Source organism: Mus pahari, chromosome 22 (genome assembly GCF_900095145.1).
Source record: "Mus pahari chromosome 22, PAHARI_EIJ_v1.1, whole genome shotgun sequence".
Lineage (NCBI taxonomy): Eukaryota > Metazoa > Chordata > Mammalia > Rodentia > Muridae > Mus > Mus pahari.
The window spans coordinates 23,770,409-23,787,649 of NC_034611.1; the positions used below are offsets into that span (position 1 = coordinate 23,770,409).

The 17,241-nt window shown below is 41.1% G+C and overlaps 1 protein-coding gene across 1 annotated transcript in view; it reads right to left on the minus strand.

The window, feature by feature from the left end:
- Necab1 (N-terminal EF-hand calcium binding protein 1) overlaps positions 1-17,241 on the minus strand; it is a 163,699-nt gene that overhangs the window by 9,111 nt on the left and 137,347 nt on the right. Inside the window, exons 8-10 of the mRNA XM_021222373.2 lie at positions 16,600-16,676; positions 13,735-13,788; positions 4,487-4,599 (exon numbers count right to left, since the gene is read on the minus strand). Coding sequence (XP_021078032.1) covers positions 4,487-4,599; positions 13,735-13,788; positions 16,600-16,676 — 244 coding nt within the window. The remainder of the gene's footprint in view (positions 1-4,486; positions 4,600-13,734; positions 13,789-16,599; positions 16,677-17,241) is intronic.

The following is a 17,241-nucleotide window of genomic DNA, read 5'->3' on the forward strand; positions in this document are numbered from 1 at the left end:
ATAGTCTAACAGTATATTGGGCAAATTTCAACTCTACTTTCTTTAGGATAAAGATTAAAACACCCACTCTAGTATTTCAGTACGTCATTAGCTGCCTCTTGCAAACTAGTTATTGATATTACTCATTGTATTAACCCATTCATTGTGCTATAAAAATACTACATCTAGCACAGAAAGGCCTATAAACTTGTAATTCCAGCTTTTGAAAAATAGATGCAGGAGGATCTTAAGTTTGAGTCTAGCCTTGGCTAACTGGTGTGGTATCCCTCAAGCAATCAAGCACTGAAGACATATGTCATTGGTAGAGCACTCGTGTAGCAGGTGTTTGATCCACAGCCTTGCCCTCTCAGTGAAATTCACGTTAGCACAATGCCCAAGCTTGTGAAAGACTGTGGTAGAGGATTATATAGGAAGGATACCATGGGGTGATGGGGTAAAGAATGTCTTAAAAGAACTATCTCTCATCAAGTGTGCCATCTTTAACCCATTACTCAATCTCAGATTACCCCTCTGTGAAATGGTTCTATGAGGAATGGAGAGGAGGCCCTCCTACTCTTGGCTTCCTTCCTTCTCTGAGTGCCTGCCCTGCTTAACCCACAGGGTCCAGTGGGGAAATGATGTAACAAGAGAGACACTCCACATTTCTACAGAGGTCTGGGTTTGGCTACCATATTTTGTCTTATACTTACAAATTGGTGATTAATAATACTTCAGTGCACCCCATTAGTTCTTAAGGGTATCTCAAGATCTTACAATATAATCCAGATATGGTTCCTAGGCCACAGGCATTGGAAATATGAATATATCCAAAAGAATTTTGCAGCTGAGAGCCGCAGATCACTTAGCTCTAATAAAAAAAAAAAAACTAGAGAATTTTAGGACAAGAATATGATTTGATTTGCCCACTACCTGAATGAGTAAAGATTTTGTTTCCAATGTTTGATCATAAAAATCATTGAAGGCAGGAGCTATTTCCTGCCTGGTGTTGAGGACTATTCTAAGAGCACATTGTGTATTCCATTTATCCCACTGCTGCTCTCTTAAAAAAATCTGCTGAACATTTGTAATTGCACAGAAAGTGCGCAGCTTATAATGATATATCATTATATAGCAACTCACATGAATGATCTGCCTGAGTTTTTCTCCAATTATGTGTGTGTGTGTACCAGTGTGCATACCAGGATGGGTGTGTGGAAGTCAGAGATAAGTTGTGGAAGTCAATTCTCTTCTTTCATTACATAGATCTCATTGAACTCAGGTCATTGGGCTTGATGGTGGGCACCGTTACACCCTGAGCCACCATGTAAGCCCTCACCAATCTTTAAAGACACAATATACCCAGCCTCTGTTTGACCTCAGACTTCCACTTTCTTGGTGAATACTCAGAGCAAGTTCTAATTCAGTTGCCTGAGTTAACAAGATTATTACTGATATGACCGGAACCGGAAGGTTCTTGTGTTTGTACTCCACCCCCAGTTAGTCACAGAGAGTTCAAGAATCTTTAATTTTTAAATACTGATGAGAAAGATTAAACATGCAGTTTTGAGTGAATCTTGAGCAAGTTTTTTTAATGCACTGGAGCCGCTTTCCTCTTCTTCTTCTTCTTCTTCTTCTTCTTCTTCTTCTTCTTCTTCTTCTTCTTCTTCTTCTTCTTCTTCTTCTTCTTCTTCTTCTTCTTCTTTTCTTTTCTTTTTCTTTTTTTTTCTAAGCTGGGTGCATTATATGCCTGCAATGATTCCCATGAAAACTAAATAAGAAAATTGATGCAAAATTGCTAATTTTCTAAGGCTTCACCCCATGGCAGCACTCTGTGTCTTGTGTGGTGAGGCTTTGCTAAGCATTGTGGGAAATGAATCCTTGCTAATCCATGGCGCTTCACCAACTCAGCACTAGGCAGTTGTGGAGGGTACACAGGATCACAATGGCTGACATTAGTGGCATTTGATGATTCAACAACACACAGAGAACAGAGCTGATTAACTTGTACATCTGAAAAACTGAATTAAATGGGCATTGTCTCTTCCATAGGTATTCTACCCATGTGGTCATTTTCTGATCCTCATTACATCTGTATACATCCTGACAACCCCTGCAAAGGAAATCAGCTGAAGTGCATGAAGAACCACTAAGAAACACAGCGGTGTTTGAAGGAAAAGGCAAGGCTGTGCATCCGTCCTTCAGGAAATGGATTGTCTCCTCTCCTCGCCTCCGCGCACCGCAGGAACAGTTCTGCCCGATTCCACGTGGTTTGCACCAAGCATCCATCACAGACCTACTAACTCTCTGACCCACCCACAGCAGGTTCCTTCTCTCTGGAGTTATTCACACTCAGGTTACACGGCATTTGAAAATAGTGTTTCAGAATCTTAAAAACTTTTGTACCTTTTTAATGAGTATAAAACATCTAACCAGCATGGGAATTTGGCACGGACTTTTCTTCTTTCTATCTTTGTCAGTTCAAAAAGCATTTACTGAGTTCAACCTTCTTCAATTGCATAGGTGCCTTTCTGTATTTTCGAAGCAGTTTTATTTTTAAACGAGTAGGCTTTGAAAAACTACACACACCCCTGCCTTGGCAAATCTCTAATTCTCCCAAGAGTGAAATGCTTTTATTTGTGCTCTTATGACCCTGATACAAAGTAGAATAGCAATCAAGGAAGTGCAGCATTTCCTAGTGTCTGTTACAAAGGCCACACTGGGAGGTTGTGAGGAGTTAATGATGTTCATACTGCAGAGATGGGAGGGCAGCCAGGGAGAAGAAGGTATTGGTGACTCCAGCTCACATTTCAGTCCTCAGTGGATGGGAGGTACTATGTTGGGTAGTTCACACATAAATGTTACATATAAACATTTCATGAGATGTGTGTGTGTGTGTGTGTGTGTGTGTTTACTAGGGTTTGAATCCAGGGGCTTATACATGCTAGTCAGGTGTTCTACCTCTGAGGTACATTCATAATGCTTTCTCTGTTTGAGAGAAGGTCTCACTAAAATTGCTCCAGATTGGACTTCAACTCATTCTGTCACCTCGGCAATGCCTCAACTCGTTATCTTCCTGTCTCAAGGAGTTGGGACCACAGGCCTGTGTGAGCAGGGTCTGCCTCCATGAGGTTTCTGATGATGAAAAGTGAGGTTTACAGTCAGTGAGATCGCCCAAGGAATACAAAGCTTTGTATTCCTGGCTTTAATTCCTGTTTAATTCTAGCTTTTTCCCCCCAAGACCTGAATTTATTATTTATTTCACCATAAATAAAAATTAATCACCAGAAAGAAGAGCAAAACAGAGCCGTAATGCATGTGGTTTTTTTTTGCAGACAGTTGTACATCACACAAACACACATCTGCTAATGTTTAAAGACCATTAGGGAATGCAGCTGAAATAACTTCACAGGAAGGGGATGTTGTGCAAGTTTTCTGAACTGAACACAGGTGAGTTTGGGCCTGTGCTGTGGACTTCTGTCAGAGCATGAGAGAGCAGCTGAGTGGGTATTTATGGAGCAGCCTGGCCAGGTCTGAGGCATGTTAAGAAGGAACAGATACTGCTGCATTATTGACAGACGACTGTGCATATGAGTTTCCGTGTCTGAAGGCAGGGTAAGCATAAAGTCTAGGCAAAGAGCTAGCATTTGACAGGATACTTCTTGGAGGGACACTGCAGAGTTTCCATGACAGGAATTCTCCCATTGTTTGTGGAAAACTGATTTACAGGACCAGTCGTATCGAGAAACTACAGATGCAGTTTAGCATATTCTATTACTCTTTACATAACAGCTGAGAGGAAGCTGTGAGTGAAGAGAGAAAAATAAATGCTGCCGCTGCTTCTGCGAAATAACCAAGGTCTGAGAGCATAATTTTGGAGAGCCCTCCTATTCCCACAATGGCAGAAATGGTCATTAGTCCACAAGGCAATCAAGACCAGGCCCCCATGAGTGAAAGCCTTCCCTACAAAGATGATTTTCAACGAGTGCTGGTTGCTGTGTGCCGAAGGGGGAGATTTCAATCTATTTGAAACCTTTCTCATTCACAGTTTATTTCCATTTTATTTCCCTCGGTGTGCCAAGGGATCAAACAGAAAATATCCTGCTAAACTCTGCAAATGTCACAACCTAGACGACTGGATGGCTCCGCAGAATTTAACAGGAGGATTTGAAAATGCCTACATAAAGGAAGGTTATTGGTTTTTCTGAGTTAATTTTGTGTCCAGCCACTTTATTGAAGGTGTTTATCAGCTGGAGAATTTCTCTGGTGGAAGTTTTGGGGTCACTTGTGTATACACTATCATATTATCTGCAAATAGCAATACTTTTGAGGTCTTCTTTTCCAATTGGTATCCCCTTGATCTCCTTTAATTGTCTTATTGCTCTAGCTAGAACCTCAAGTAATATATTGACGAATTCTCTGGAACCTCCCCCCTCATAAAACCTCCCATTTGTGCCAAGATTGTAAGGCTGGTGGCCTGGGAGGGGCTGACTTGCATATGAGCACTCACCGCAGGCATCCACTTTGAGCTGAAGCACTCTCCACATAGTGCTTCAGAGCAAGCTGGAATTCTTCCAGATCTTCTTCTGTCACAGACATCTGGCGCTGCACAAGCATGATGTGCTGAGGAGGAGAGGGAGGTTATCTTCTCACAATCAACCACAGGACCGCCAGCCAGAAACTTAACTGGGGAAAGATGGAACTATTGCCTATCTGAAGTGATACAGCAGCCTGAAACTATGTAGCAACGGAAGCTAAATAAAGTGCCCTCTGCAAGAGACAGTTCCTCTTTCAAAGCAAGACAGCAAATTAGAATCACCCAGGAGATTTCAGCATCACCTCTCTGTGGGGCAGAGGTAGCAGAACATAGGCACAAATATCTTAAAAGACTCCCCGGAAGTGCCTTTGATGGGGCAGTCGTTGCCACTGCCCCAAAGCTGCTAAGTTTTAAAGAGAACTTCTATGGTTCTCTGCATAGCTCAGTTTCTTGGATATTTTGTGACATCAGATAATGGACGGTTACAACAAACTTGCTTTTTAAAAATGTGAGCCTACTGATGCATTTCTAATGCTTCACCAGTGATTTAAAATGTATTGTGGCAAATATTAATATTAATTGGGGGGTTTCCAACCTGCCTTGGATAATTCAGTTCCCACATAAAAGACACAAAACTTTCATATTTACAATAATCTTTAACAGTACCAGTGCTGGGCACCTATCAACCCTCTATGGCTATTTTGTCTACTTCCCTGTAAATAACCCCAAGATATGACTTGCCATGTTTGGCTTGGGCTACTTATTCCAACTGGCCAGCCCTCATGGACAGTTCTTGGGATCCCTTACTACATGGCATGTTCTCTCTCCACGTTCTCTTTCTCAAAGTGGTCCTGCCTCAGACTCCAAGCCTGGGAACTGAAGTCCTACCTACCTCTCTTCTGTCCAGCTGTGGGCTGTAGGCATCTTTATGGACCAATCAGGGATAACTTGGGGAGCAAGGCTATGTTATGCCCTGAGTCCATGGGAAACCCAGCCGAGCCCAAGAATTTCAAAGTCCGCTTTAACTTGCAAAAGAGTCTTTTTAGTGTTTCAAGTCTTGACTCGGATCCCATGCCCCACATTCTCAGGGTAAATGCTGGCATGGGATGCTGAGTCCATAAAACACTGGGTTTATATACAGTATAGTTAGGAATCCCCTGAATGCTCTGGGAAAAGGGGAGTGGAAGGCTGTAATCATTTGGTGGGACAGAACTGAAGCTGGGAGGGGGATTAATGGGTGTCTGTTGTGGGGTTATCAGGGACTAATTTTATGGCCGGTTGTAACTGTCTGTGACTTCTGATTACCTTTTCTTCATGGTGGGGCCTTAATCTTCTTTGAGTTTGTTATTTCTCTAAGATCTCAAGGACAGGCACCTGGAGAGCTCTCAGAGGGCTAGATTCTCAGAGGCAGGGAGGCCATCTCAAGCTAGCACCTGACTCCTCAGGGTGTTTTATTAAGGAGGGTATATGGGCAGTGTCATCCTAACACTGGGCTGGGTTTCCTCAGTGGCTAGAGAGCGGGGAGGGAGCCCTGGGCTTGCTGCAGGGGCGGGACACAGTGCAGAAACCAGCTGCCTGCATGCCGTGCTTGCCACAGAAGGGACAGAGCTTCTGAGGGAAAATATGCAGAGGCAAACTGTCTACAACACTGGAGTCTCTTTGCTGAGGCTTCCAAGAAGCAGGGCAATTAAGCACAGAGAGTTAACATCAGTAATTCAGGGGTTACAACAGTTACACAGCATCACTTGGTTTATGTGGGGATCTCCTTGTTCCTGAGAGCCACCAGACCTTGGGGGCCAGTATTTAACATTATAATATATAGCAAGAGACAAAACCTCAATAGGGTATCATAATTTACCCATTTACATGTGCTATTCAGAATGCCACAACCCTGTGTGATGTTTAATACCAACAACTTGACCAGATCTAGAATCACCTAAGAGACAAACCTCTGTGTGTGGTCAGTGAAGGAGTTTCTGTGTTGGGTTAACTTAGCTGGAAGGACCTAGCTTAACTCTAGTCAGCACCATTCTCTGAGCTGTGGTCCTGTTCTGAATAAGGTGAAAGCAAGCTGAGCACCAAAATGTAGTCTCTGCTTCCTGATGTGGATACAATATAACCAGCTACCTCCACATCCTGCTGGTTGCTTCTCTGCCATGGTGCAGTGTGCCCTCAAAGGGCTAACTAAATAGTCAAGTCTTTCTTACTATTCCTTAAGTTGCTTTTGTCAAATATTTTGCCACAGCAACAAAAAATTTTTGCTAATACACCCATTTAATAGTTCACAATGGGTTGGGCACTAACTGCTTTCCCCAACAAATCTCATTACCATTCTAACAACTATAGCTTAAAGACTTCCCTAGAGCTCTGCCTGTGTGCCTTTCATGGAAGTATAGGTCTCAGGATTGAGAGAAAAATTCGGAAAGTATGAACATAGCCTCACAAGAATGCAAAATCAAATTTAAAAGACAACTCACCAGAATTATATGGAATATAAGCAAAACTTGCCCAGTACTGTTAATCATGTAGCATAGAGACTACAGTTCAACCCCTGATCTTCTGTTCCCTATTCCATTCAATTTCTCAGTGCTTGTTAAATAGCTATTATTTGTCAAACACTGATTGCATGGTAGGAACTATAGTTGTGGTGGTTTGAATAAGAATTGCCCCTAGGCTCATATAACGTCACCAAGGGAAGTGGTCCTATTTGACAGGATTAGAATTAGAAAATGTGTTTTTGCGGAAATAGTGTGTGACATTGTTGGAGGAAGTGTGTCACTGGGGAAGAGCTTTGACCAATCAGTCTCTCCCCTCCCTGCCTTTCTCCTTCTACCCCCACCCTCTTGACTGACTTGCAGATCAGGACATAGTTCTCAGCTACTGCTTCAGCACCATGCATGCCATGATGCATGCAGCCAGGCTCCCTGCCATGATGATAATGGAATAAGACTCTGAAACTGTAAGCAAGCCCCCAATTAAATGCTTTCTTTTATAAAAGTTGATTAGGTCACGGTGTGTCTTCCCAGCAGTAACCAGCATACCAACGTATGCTTTTTATTTTATGTTAGTAAATACTACATGCTGAGTTCTGCGTTGCAGTGATGGATAAAGACTGACTTCTAGGGCTACATTCCATAGTAGAGCACTGCCCTAGCCTGCATAAATCCTAGCCCAATCCCCGATGCCACACACACACACACACACACACACACACACCACTTCTTGTCTTTAAATGGCTTAGCAAAATAATAAGACTAAAATCTATGTCTAGGTCATGATAATAGTGCACACATGAAGTTCACCATATATAAGTTGATAATAAGTTTAACAGATTCTTGAGAAACAGCATTGCATTGACAATGACATATTAAACTCTTTAGCTGTTTTGCTGTTAGAACTACATTTGAGTCCACATGAATATAGGAACACTCAACAGGCTATGAATAGTATATTCCAGCCCAGTTCCCCAGGAAGGGGATGCTCTTCAATTGGCTTTTACAGATGATCACAGAAGTTAATGACCTAGGAAAACATTTTTTCACAGAAACAATTGGGCTGCAAGGCTATTCCAGGAACTGAGACTCAGTGTCTAGCCATAGACATTCCTAGCTGAAAACTGTCTCTCGGCTTGAATTCATTGTTGCAATGAAGCAGTGAAGGATGTGTGCTTCTCATCCACCCACCCCATTTATGCCTTTATGGCCCCGTTTGATTTCTGCCTTTCTGTCCTTGTTTCTCTGTCTCTCTATCTCTATTTCCTTTAGTTCACATTATCTACAACTCATGTTTGTCAGACCTCCATAGAACAATTCCTAACAAAGAGGACTTAATAATATGCATAGATCCCTGTACTGGCTAGTTTTGTGTCAACTTGACACAGCTGGAGTTATCACAGAGAAAGGAGCTTCAGTTGGGGAAATGCCTCCATGAGATCCAGCTGTGGGGCATTTTCTCAATTAGTGATCAAGGGGGAGAGGCTCCTTGTGGGTGGGACCATCTCTGGGCTGGTAGTCTTGGATTCTATAAGAGAGCAGGCTGAGCAAGTCAGGGGAAGCAAGCCAGTAAAGAACATCCCTCCATGGCCTCTGCATCAGCTCCTGCTCCCTGACCTGCTTGAGTTCCAGTTCTGATTTCTTTCAGTGATGAAGAGCAATGTGGAAAATGTAAGCCAAATAAACCCTTTCCTCCCCAACTTGCTTCCTGGTCATGATGTTTGTGCAGGAATTGAAACCGTGACTAAGACAGTCCCAGATTGTGAGCTAAGGCATTGTCTTAATTAGAGTTTTATTGCTGTGAAGAGGCACTATGACCAAGGCAACTCTCATAAAGGCGACTATTTAATTGGGGCTGGCTTAGAGTTCCAGAGGTTCAGTCCACTATCATCATGGCAAGAAGCATGGCAGCCTGCAGGCAGACATGGTGCTGGAGAAGGAGCTGAGAGTTCCACATCTTGATTCGAACGCAGCCAGAAGGAGACTGTCTTCTGAAGGCAAGCAGAGGAGGATCTCTTCCACACTGGGCATTTTCTGAGCAAATCAAACCCAAAACCAAACCAAAACAAAACAAAACAAAACAAAAACAACCCTTAAAGCTTGCCCTACACAGTGGCATCCTTCCTCCTATAAGGCCACATCTACTCCAACAAGGAAACACTTCCTAATAGTGCTACTTCCCATGGGCTAAGCATATTCAAACCAGGCAGTAACTATAGAGAGCTTTAGATGATCCCTTGTAAGAGGGGTCTGCATGTGTTGTTCTAAATGAGATGCCCATGCAGATGAGATGGTCAGACCCCACAGTGTTCATTCCTTGTTTTCCAGGCATACTCTGAGACTCTCAGTAACACCCTTTCCTGCACTGAGGTACAATCACTTGCTACCTTTTTTTTTTTTTTTTTTTCATTGAAAGATTCAAACAGAATTTCTAGGTACGACATTTGAACCCAAAGTTATGAAGGACATGAGCCATCATATTCTTTTTCTTTTTGTTTCTTTCTTTTCTTCTTTTTTTTTCTGTTGGTAGGAGGAAAACCTATCTTTGGAACCAGAGATAAGAGAATATGGGCCCCGAATCACTGTGTGGACTTTATACTGGCAAAACAACATTTAAAAAATTGTTTTGGAACAATCTTATAAAGTTGATCCATTTTTCCCATAATAGACATCTTGAGTTCAACAATCCAACTTTCTGGGTCAAAGATCAAGAACCACAGGGAGCAAACCTGTGACTATCTCCCAAGATTTTGGATGAACAATCAGTTCTTTGTATGGCTCTCCTAGGAACTTGCTTTAATATTAATAATGCAATAGAATTATTTCTGACTACATGGAGATGGACATTCCTTTGTAGATATCTGCAAGGCCTGCTGGGTCAGTCATCTCTCAGGGGCTATCTTAGCTATTGGTGTGAACTCTAGATCTGCATGTACCTGTTTCTCTAGAATACTTTCCATTTGAAAGCAATGATGCAGTAGGATGAACACTGGAATTGGCCAGAGACCTTCACACTGCAGAACTAAAGGCCCCCGGTATGTAACTTTTTTTTTTCTTTCCACAAAGTTCCAGGTTTTGTTTCCCTCACTGGGACCTGGTTGAGCTTTCTAACTTGCTTTGGCTAACTGAATGCCGTAGAGATGGCTGCATTACAATGCCAAATAAGGATGCAAGGAACCATTAGTTTCATCTTTTTCTCTCTCTTGTCCCTGAGACTGCCATGTGAACAAGACCTGTAAAGGTTTTCTGTTAATGCACAGTGAATATTTCAGGCTTTATGTGTTCCTGTTGCAACTACTTGAATGTGATCTTGTGTGACCACAGCTACGGATGACAGCAGCGGCCTTCAGCCTTCCTAATGCTGTGACCTTTCAATACAGTTTCTCATGTTGTGGCGACCTTCAACCACAGGATTATTTCATTGCAACTTCATAACTGAAATTTTGCTCCTGTTATAAATCATAACGTAGATATTTGATAGGTGACCCCCAAAGGGGTGATGACCTATAGGTTAAGAACTTCAGAGCTACTTAAACAAATGGGGAAGGCCCAATTTCAAAACAACGTACTGCCTAAAAATAGATGGTATACTGTGAACTAAGCCCACAAGGAGCAGCTCTGAACCTCTATATGTGTGAATGGCTTGTCCAATACCAGCAAAGCTGATGCGCCACTAGTCTCAGACACCTATATAAAGCTATGGAGTCCCAAGACCCATGCCACTGATCCCACCTAGATTGCCTACCCATAAAGTTGTGGCTATTGTTTCAAGTTATGGTTACTTAGATGACATTTAGAATAAACATCTACTGTTGCCCGTTCAGCTGACCTTGCTCTACTCATTACAATTGTACTTGGTGTATGTCCCCAGAAGTAAAAATCTCTTCTTTTACATTGTAACTACATCTCTATTTCCACCTTTCTTTTTTACCCTTTTACTGAACATAGTTGTTTCTTTTCTATATCGCATAATATATCCTGATTACAGTTTCTCCTCTCCCTACTCCTCCCAGTTCCTCCCCACCTCCTTTCCCATCTGAATTCACCCCCTTTCTGTCTCTCAGTAGAAAACAAACAGGTTTCTAAGAGATAATAATAAAATATGACAAAATAAAATGTAATAAGATAAAACAAAAACTATCACATTGGAGTTGGACAAGACAAACATAAGGAAAAGAGTCCAAAGGAAGGGACAAATCAGAGACCTGCTTATTCACATTCTTAGAAATTCCATTTAAAAATGTTAAACTGGAAGCCATAATATAAGCAAGTAGGACCTGGTACCGACTGGTGCATGCCCTGTGAATGCTGCCTCAATCTCTGTGAGTTCATGTGCACTTTGAACATGTAGATTTAGAAGGCTTTAATTTTTTTACTTTTTTATTTTTACTTTTTGGTGTTTGCTATCTCCTTTGGCTTTTAGTTTTTGTTCCCATATATTAGAGCATTTTTTTAAGAAGATGTATACTTCCCTATAATATCCTGTATCAAATTATTGATTCTAATGTAAAGAACTGTTTCTTTCCCATCTGCTTTCCGACAAATAGTATTCACAAATTTATTGCTGGCCCTTTTCATCAGACTGATACATAGATGGTCTTTCAGCTTTTTGTTTTTGGTGGCCTGATTATAATGAAGAATACTTTTGCTTTTAGCGAATGACTGTTAGTAAATTTTCTTCAATGAATTTCTATACTCATTCTAGATTTGAGGTACCCGCTAAGAACTCTAGTACTGGACAGTTATGAAGCTTTCCTTGGTTTCTACCGTCTTCCCTCTCTTCTTTATTTCTCAAGAACAAGCAGTGTAAGTATCTTTTGCATTGGCTTCACTTTTACTGGATAGGAGCCCTTAAAGAAGTCATTTGTTTTTCTTAACTTTGCACACATAAGACTGAAATGGTGGTGCTTGCATCATAAAATCGAGGGTGGATTTTACATAGTCTCAAGAATGCAATCATCTGAGAATTTTGAGTGCTTGTAAAACAAAACAAAACAAAACAACCCTCTAAGACAACAACACAAGAGTCTCGGGACTTCAGTTTTTTTCAAATCACAGAACGAATCTTGAATATGCTTTTGTGCTCCCCTCCGTGTAGCAGGCCAGAATGAGCTTACTTCAGCTGTGTTTATTTATATGCCTCTATGGAAAAAACATGTTTTTGCCACACGCAGCTTGTCCTCATGATTGTAGACCTTACTCAGGTGACTCTTTTATTCTTCAGAGTATATAAATTGCTTGATGCTCTGAACATACTTGGCTACTGAGTGAGACTTGAGTCTGCTTTAGGTTTAGCCCCTCTTTCCCAGGTTCTCACTACTAACTAGAGCAGTAAATATAAAGATTTCTGTCTGTAATATCTTACTTCTGTTACGTTAGGATGATGGGGGAAAATGGGTTTTAGGATAGATAGATAGATAGATAGATAGATAGATAACACATCTTGGATTTATCATAATGTCCAAATACTCTAATCAGTTCTCATGATGGAAAAATTTCATGAACAAACAAACAAACAAACAAAATTCACCTGTTAATCCACAGCCTTGCTAGCAATAAGCACCTCTACTGCATTGGTGAGAAATGTTAGCAATCAGGCACCTCCTAGACCAGTCCAGGGGGACCCTGTGACACTGTTAGCAGTCGGGCACATTCCTGGCCAGCCTTGAGGGACTTGGCAACAAGACATCTCACCACTAGCTTCCCAGGCGCTACATATTCCCATCTTCTCCCCTGTCGCATATCCTCCGGAGCATGTGCCTCACTGCCCAATTAAAAAGGCGCATTTTTTCCTTCCTCTATCCCTTCTTCCCTTCCTCCTCCTAGAGGCAGCCTCTGTGTCCCCATCTCCCCTCCCTTTAACAAACCTCCCACGTAAGACCTATTGCCTGGTGAGATTATTGTCGGAATCTGCTGTCGGAATTAGTTACATCAAGAAAACGAAGAGATGCTGCATCGATAGTGTTATTAGCGTGTTGAGTTTGAGTGTAAGTTCAGTATTGGACTTACGCAGTTCCGCTGTGAACTTAAATCTCTTTGCACCTTACTTTGTTCATCTATGAAATGAGATTATACCCCCATGTGGCTATCTTGAAGATCAATGATTTGATCTCTTAGTACTTCACAGACCCCAGATTTAAACTAAATGCTTGAAATACGGTGATATACATGACTAGGTTTCATTACGTCTTTACCGCAATCAACCTAGTGGTGTTTACAAAATGCCTTTATGATAACATCTGAATGGTATCGTTATCTGCCTGTCATATTCAATGATGCAATAACTCATTGTCTCCAATGTGTATAAAAACTTCATTTTGCACCTTGTACATGACAAGTTCATTCTCTTGAGCAACTGGTGCTTACTATGGAAGCATTAGGTTCCCACAAATCCACGTTAGCCAAGCAAAATGAATAAGACCTTTAAGCAAAGAGCAAAAGAGCTTATTTGGAAAATTGCTGAGATTGTTCTAAAATCTCTATATTTGCTGTGTTCCTGGAGTTTAGTAACTAATGGTGAATTTATTTTAATGTTTTTTGCATGCCATGAAAATTTCATACTTATTGGAAGCAACACATGATACATATAATAATAAATGCCATGGTGAATCTAGAAGAAGTGAAATGTGTCTCTTCATTAGTTATGTTTCAGCTTATCACTGAAGATTTTGAGGAAAGTAAGTTTTGTCTTCAAAGTGTTTCTGGAAATTTGAGATGGAAATCACTCACAGGTTTAGTGTTCTCTTCAATAATTTCTTCTTCCAGAGGTTCAAGTTTCAGATCCTTCAATCAGAGGAAGTAAAGGCAGAGAAAAAGAAAAGATGCCAATTATATAACAAAATCAATCAGCATAAAACCATATGGTGGTTATATTTCAGGGCTAATATCAAGCCCAAAGAACTTTGTTATTTGAAAGATGAACCAGTTCTCATTTTTAAAATTGAGCTGTTCTAGTAAAGAGATACTGTATCATAATTAAAAGTCAATTCTAAGGAGGTGTTTATGATATGTCCAAGTTGTTACTGCTGTTCACCTCACTGATGCCATCAAAGGTTGGAGGGATGCAGACTAGAAATGCATTCAGAGGAGGAATAAAGTTAGCATGACAAGCTTAACAGGTAGACTACCTTTATTGTAAGTATTATCATATTTTTCCCTTCCTTGGGAGGTCATTATAGACATTTGTCTATTGTAATGATGTTTTAATATTCCAGAACGAGTCTTTCTTTACTAAAATTGGTGAATTGAAAAGTAAATGAAAATACTACTAATATTTGTTAAAATAAAATAAAGATTTTTAAAAATTTAAAATTATCTCTCTCGGAGATGGTCTTGTCTGGCATCAATGGGAAGAGAGGCCCTTGGTCCTGTGAAGGTTTGATGCCCCAGTGTAAGGGAATGCCAGGGTGGAGAGGCAGGAGTTGGTGAGTGGGTGGGAGAACACCCTCATAGAAGCAGGGGGAGGAGGGAGGGGATAGGGGGTTTCCAGGGTGGGGGAACTAGGAAAGGGGATCATTTGAAATGTAAATAAAGAAAATACCCAATAAAAAATTCTCTCTCTCTCTCTCTCTCTCTCTCTCTCTCTCTCTCTCTCTCTCTCTCCACATGTGTGTACAGTCATGTGCACTCCATAGTGTATGTCTTTCACACCCAGTTTTGATATAGCAGCCTTTACACAGACTTTCTCAGACCACTTTCTTTAAGTATGTAACCTTTCCATCCACTTGCATTGCTGATTTCTGGAGTTTGGCTGAAGTTCAGATCTGATTTTTGTTTTTTAGATTCTTTCACATATTTTTGTCTGTCTTTTTAGAGACCAAATAGATTTACCTGTATAAGTATTTCTGGACTGCCATTACCAGATGCTGCTAGACACACAGAAGGTAGACATTGCAGAATTAAAGAGTGTCTGAATGATGGCGTTCCAGGCACCCATGGGTATGGGTTTGAACTGAGGCTCTCATCCTTGCATGGTGAACATTTACAGCAAGAGCCACTCCCCACCCCCCAGTCCTGAAGGTATTTTGTATAGATTCAAGCATAGCATGGTTATAACTTCAGCACATTCCCATTATCCACTATTACTCATGAAAGCAAGAAAGGACAGAACCAAATCCTGAAAAACTGGTAGGAATCACAAATATTATAACCTCCAACCCCTTGAATGGAATTATGTCTAGTTTATAGTCTAGGAAGTATTATCGCAAATACTTAGGAGACAGGGGTGGGGGCAATGTATGCTCTGCCTCAGGTACACTTCCTTTTAACAGGGAGATCAAACCCAATGCTAGCAGCCACAGGAAACAAGGGAGTCAGCGGTGAAATGACATGAACTTAGCCACAGCTTGGCAATCGGATAGTTTTCTCTGGAAACCTAATTCAGCACAGTACAGAATAAGTCACACAAGGAAATGGAACCCATACTGCTCCACCACTCGTTAAGGCGGCTCACACTGAGCACCACACAGCCGGAGGCCCAGGCTTTCAGCAAGTCTCTTACAATAAAACCATTTCATAGGAGGAGAGAGAGACAAAAGTCCAGGAAAGAAAAGGATGTGACAATACTTTGATTTAAAACAGGAAGAAAGGTATTACTAAAGTTTAAACTATTTCATAAAAAAAAAAAACAAACCTGTACACATTTCATACACCAAGAAGAGACAGTTTTGCTTGGAACTTCAAAACCACTTCAAAAAGAGATATTTGTTCTATAAAAGAATATAAACTTATTTAACACAAGAACCCTTATCTATTTCCAGGACTTCCAACACCAAAAAACTAATATTCATGGCTACCAGTTTTCCTTTAGTCCCAGTTGACAATTCAGTTATCATAAAAGGAAAGAGGAAGGTTGACTTGCGACATGTTTATTATAGTTCATGTGTTTGCTACAGTAGGAGACCAATGTCAACGAAGATGCCCTGGCTGAAAGACTGGAGCTATCCAAGATTTCTTCCCTCAGACTTGGTGACTCTTGTTCAGAGAGAGCACTGTTTCCAGCAACCTTGTTCATCTTTAGGCCTCGAGTTTTCACCTTGGTGGTTCTAGCTGTAAACCTGACCTAAAAAGTGAGTCAAGGGCTACACTGAGAAGCCCTGTCTCAAAAACCAAACCAAACCAAACCAAACCAAAATGATATGCTACTCAGGGACATAAAATGGAGCTCCAAAGATGTCTTCACCATGTTCCTGCTTCCTAAGAAGGCTTAAGACTAAAACTATCAATTAGTATGCTAATCTCTAGAAATTGAGCAAAGAATAACCCTGGTCCGCAAATTAAAGATTCTCAAGACATCACGTGTATGTCTTTATGAGATTGATTAGCACCATTCAAGCATAATCCAAAGAGTTCATTTAATTACCAACCCTGGACCTTATTTTAAATGTAACTGAGCTTTCCTATTTATTTTAACAAGCAAACGAGGAACCAATCAGAAAACAAGGCCTTGTAGCTACCAATTAGACATCCATGGAGTCAATGAGATATTGAACACTATTCTATCCACGGGGAAGCCATGGATGGATATTCAGGAACTGGATCAGGAGAGAGGGGGAAAGGGAGGGAGGGAGAGAAAGAGAGGGCGGGAGTACTTACCTTCTTTTCCAGTCTATCAATTAATTTCTGGAGTCTGTTTATCTGGGTCATCCACTGGTTGTCTTCTTCTAACAATGCTTGGCCAGAAATCACAAAGGCAGAATGTTAGATTTTTAAGAATGCCCAGTGCTTAGCTATCTATCCTTCCACCCTGAAGGAAGAATGCAGTGCCACCGACTTTTAAACACATCCCTAAAAATGTATCCCATGAATGATTTCTAAGTACCCAACTCGCAGAAATCCCTGCCTCGCTGGCTTCATTTACAAGCCTTCCCTGCTCCTTTAAAAAGACTCTTCTTAAAAAATATGTGTACTGCGTACTGTACTGCCCTGTGACATTTGAGAGAACAGATTTTGCTGAGCCCTTTTTTACACTTTTCTTTGGGAAAAGAAAGAAAGCCCTGATTCTAAACTCTGTAAGGCAGGGGCAGGAACAGATAAAATCAGTCCCTCGATTTGGAGCTGTGATGAAAAGTAGTGTAATAGCAAAGTAGCTGGTGTTCCCTTTCCCACTGACTAGCCTGGGAATACATGGCTTCCCAGGTTAGTCGTGGCTTAGAGGTGCAGAGTGCAAACTGGAGCCTGTTCTATATTTATGTATATGAGATATACTCTATCTATCTATCTATCTACCTATCTATC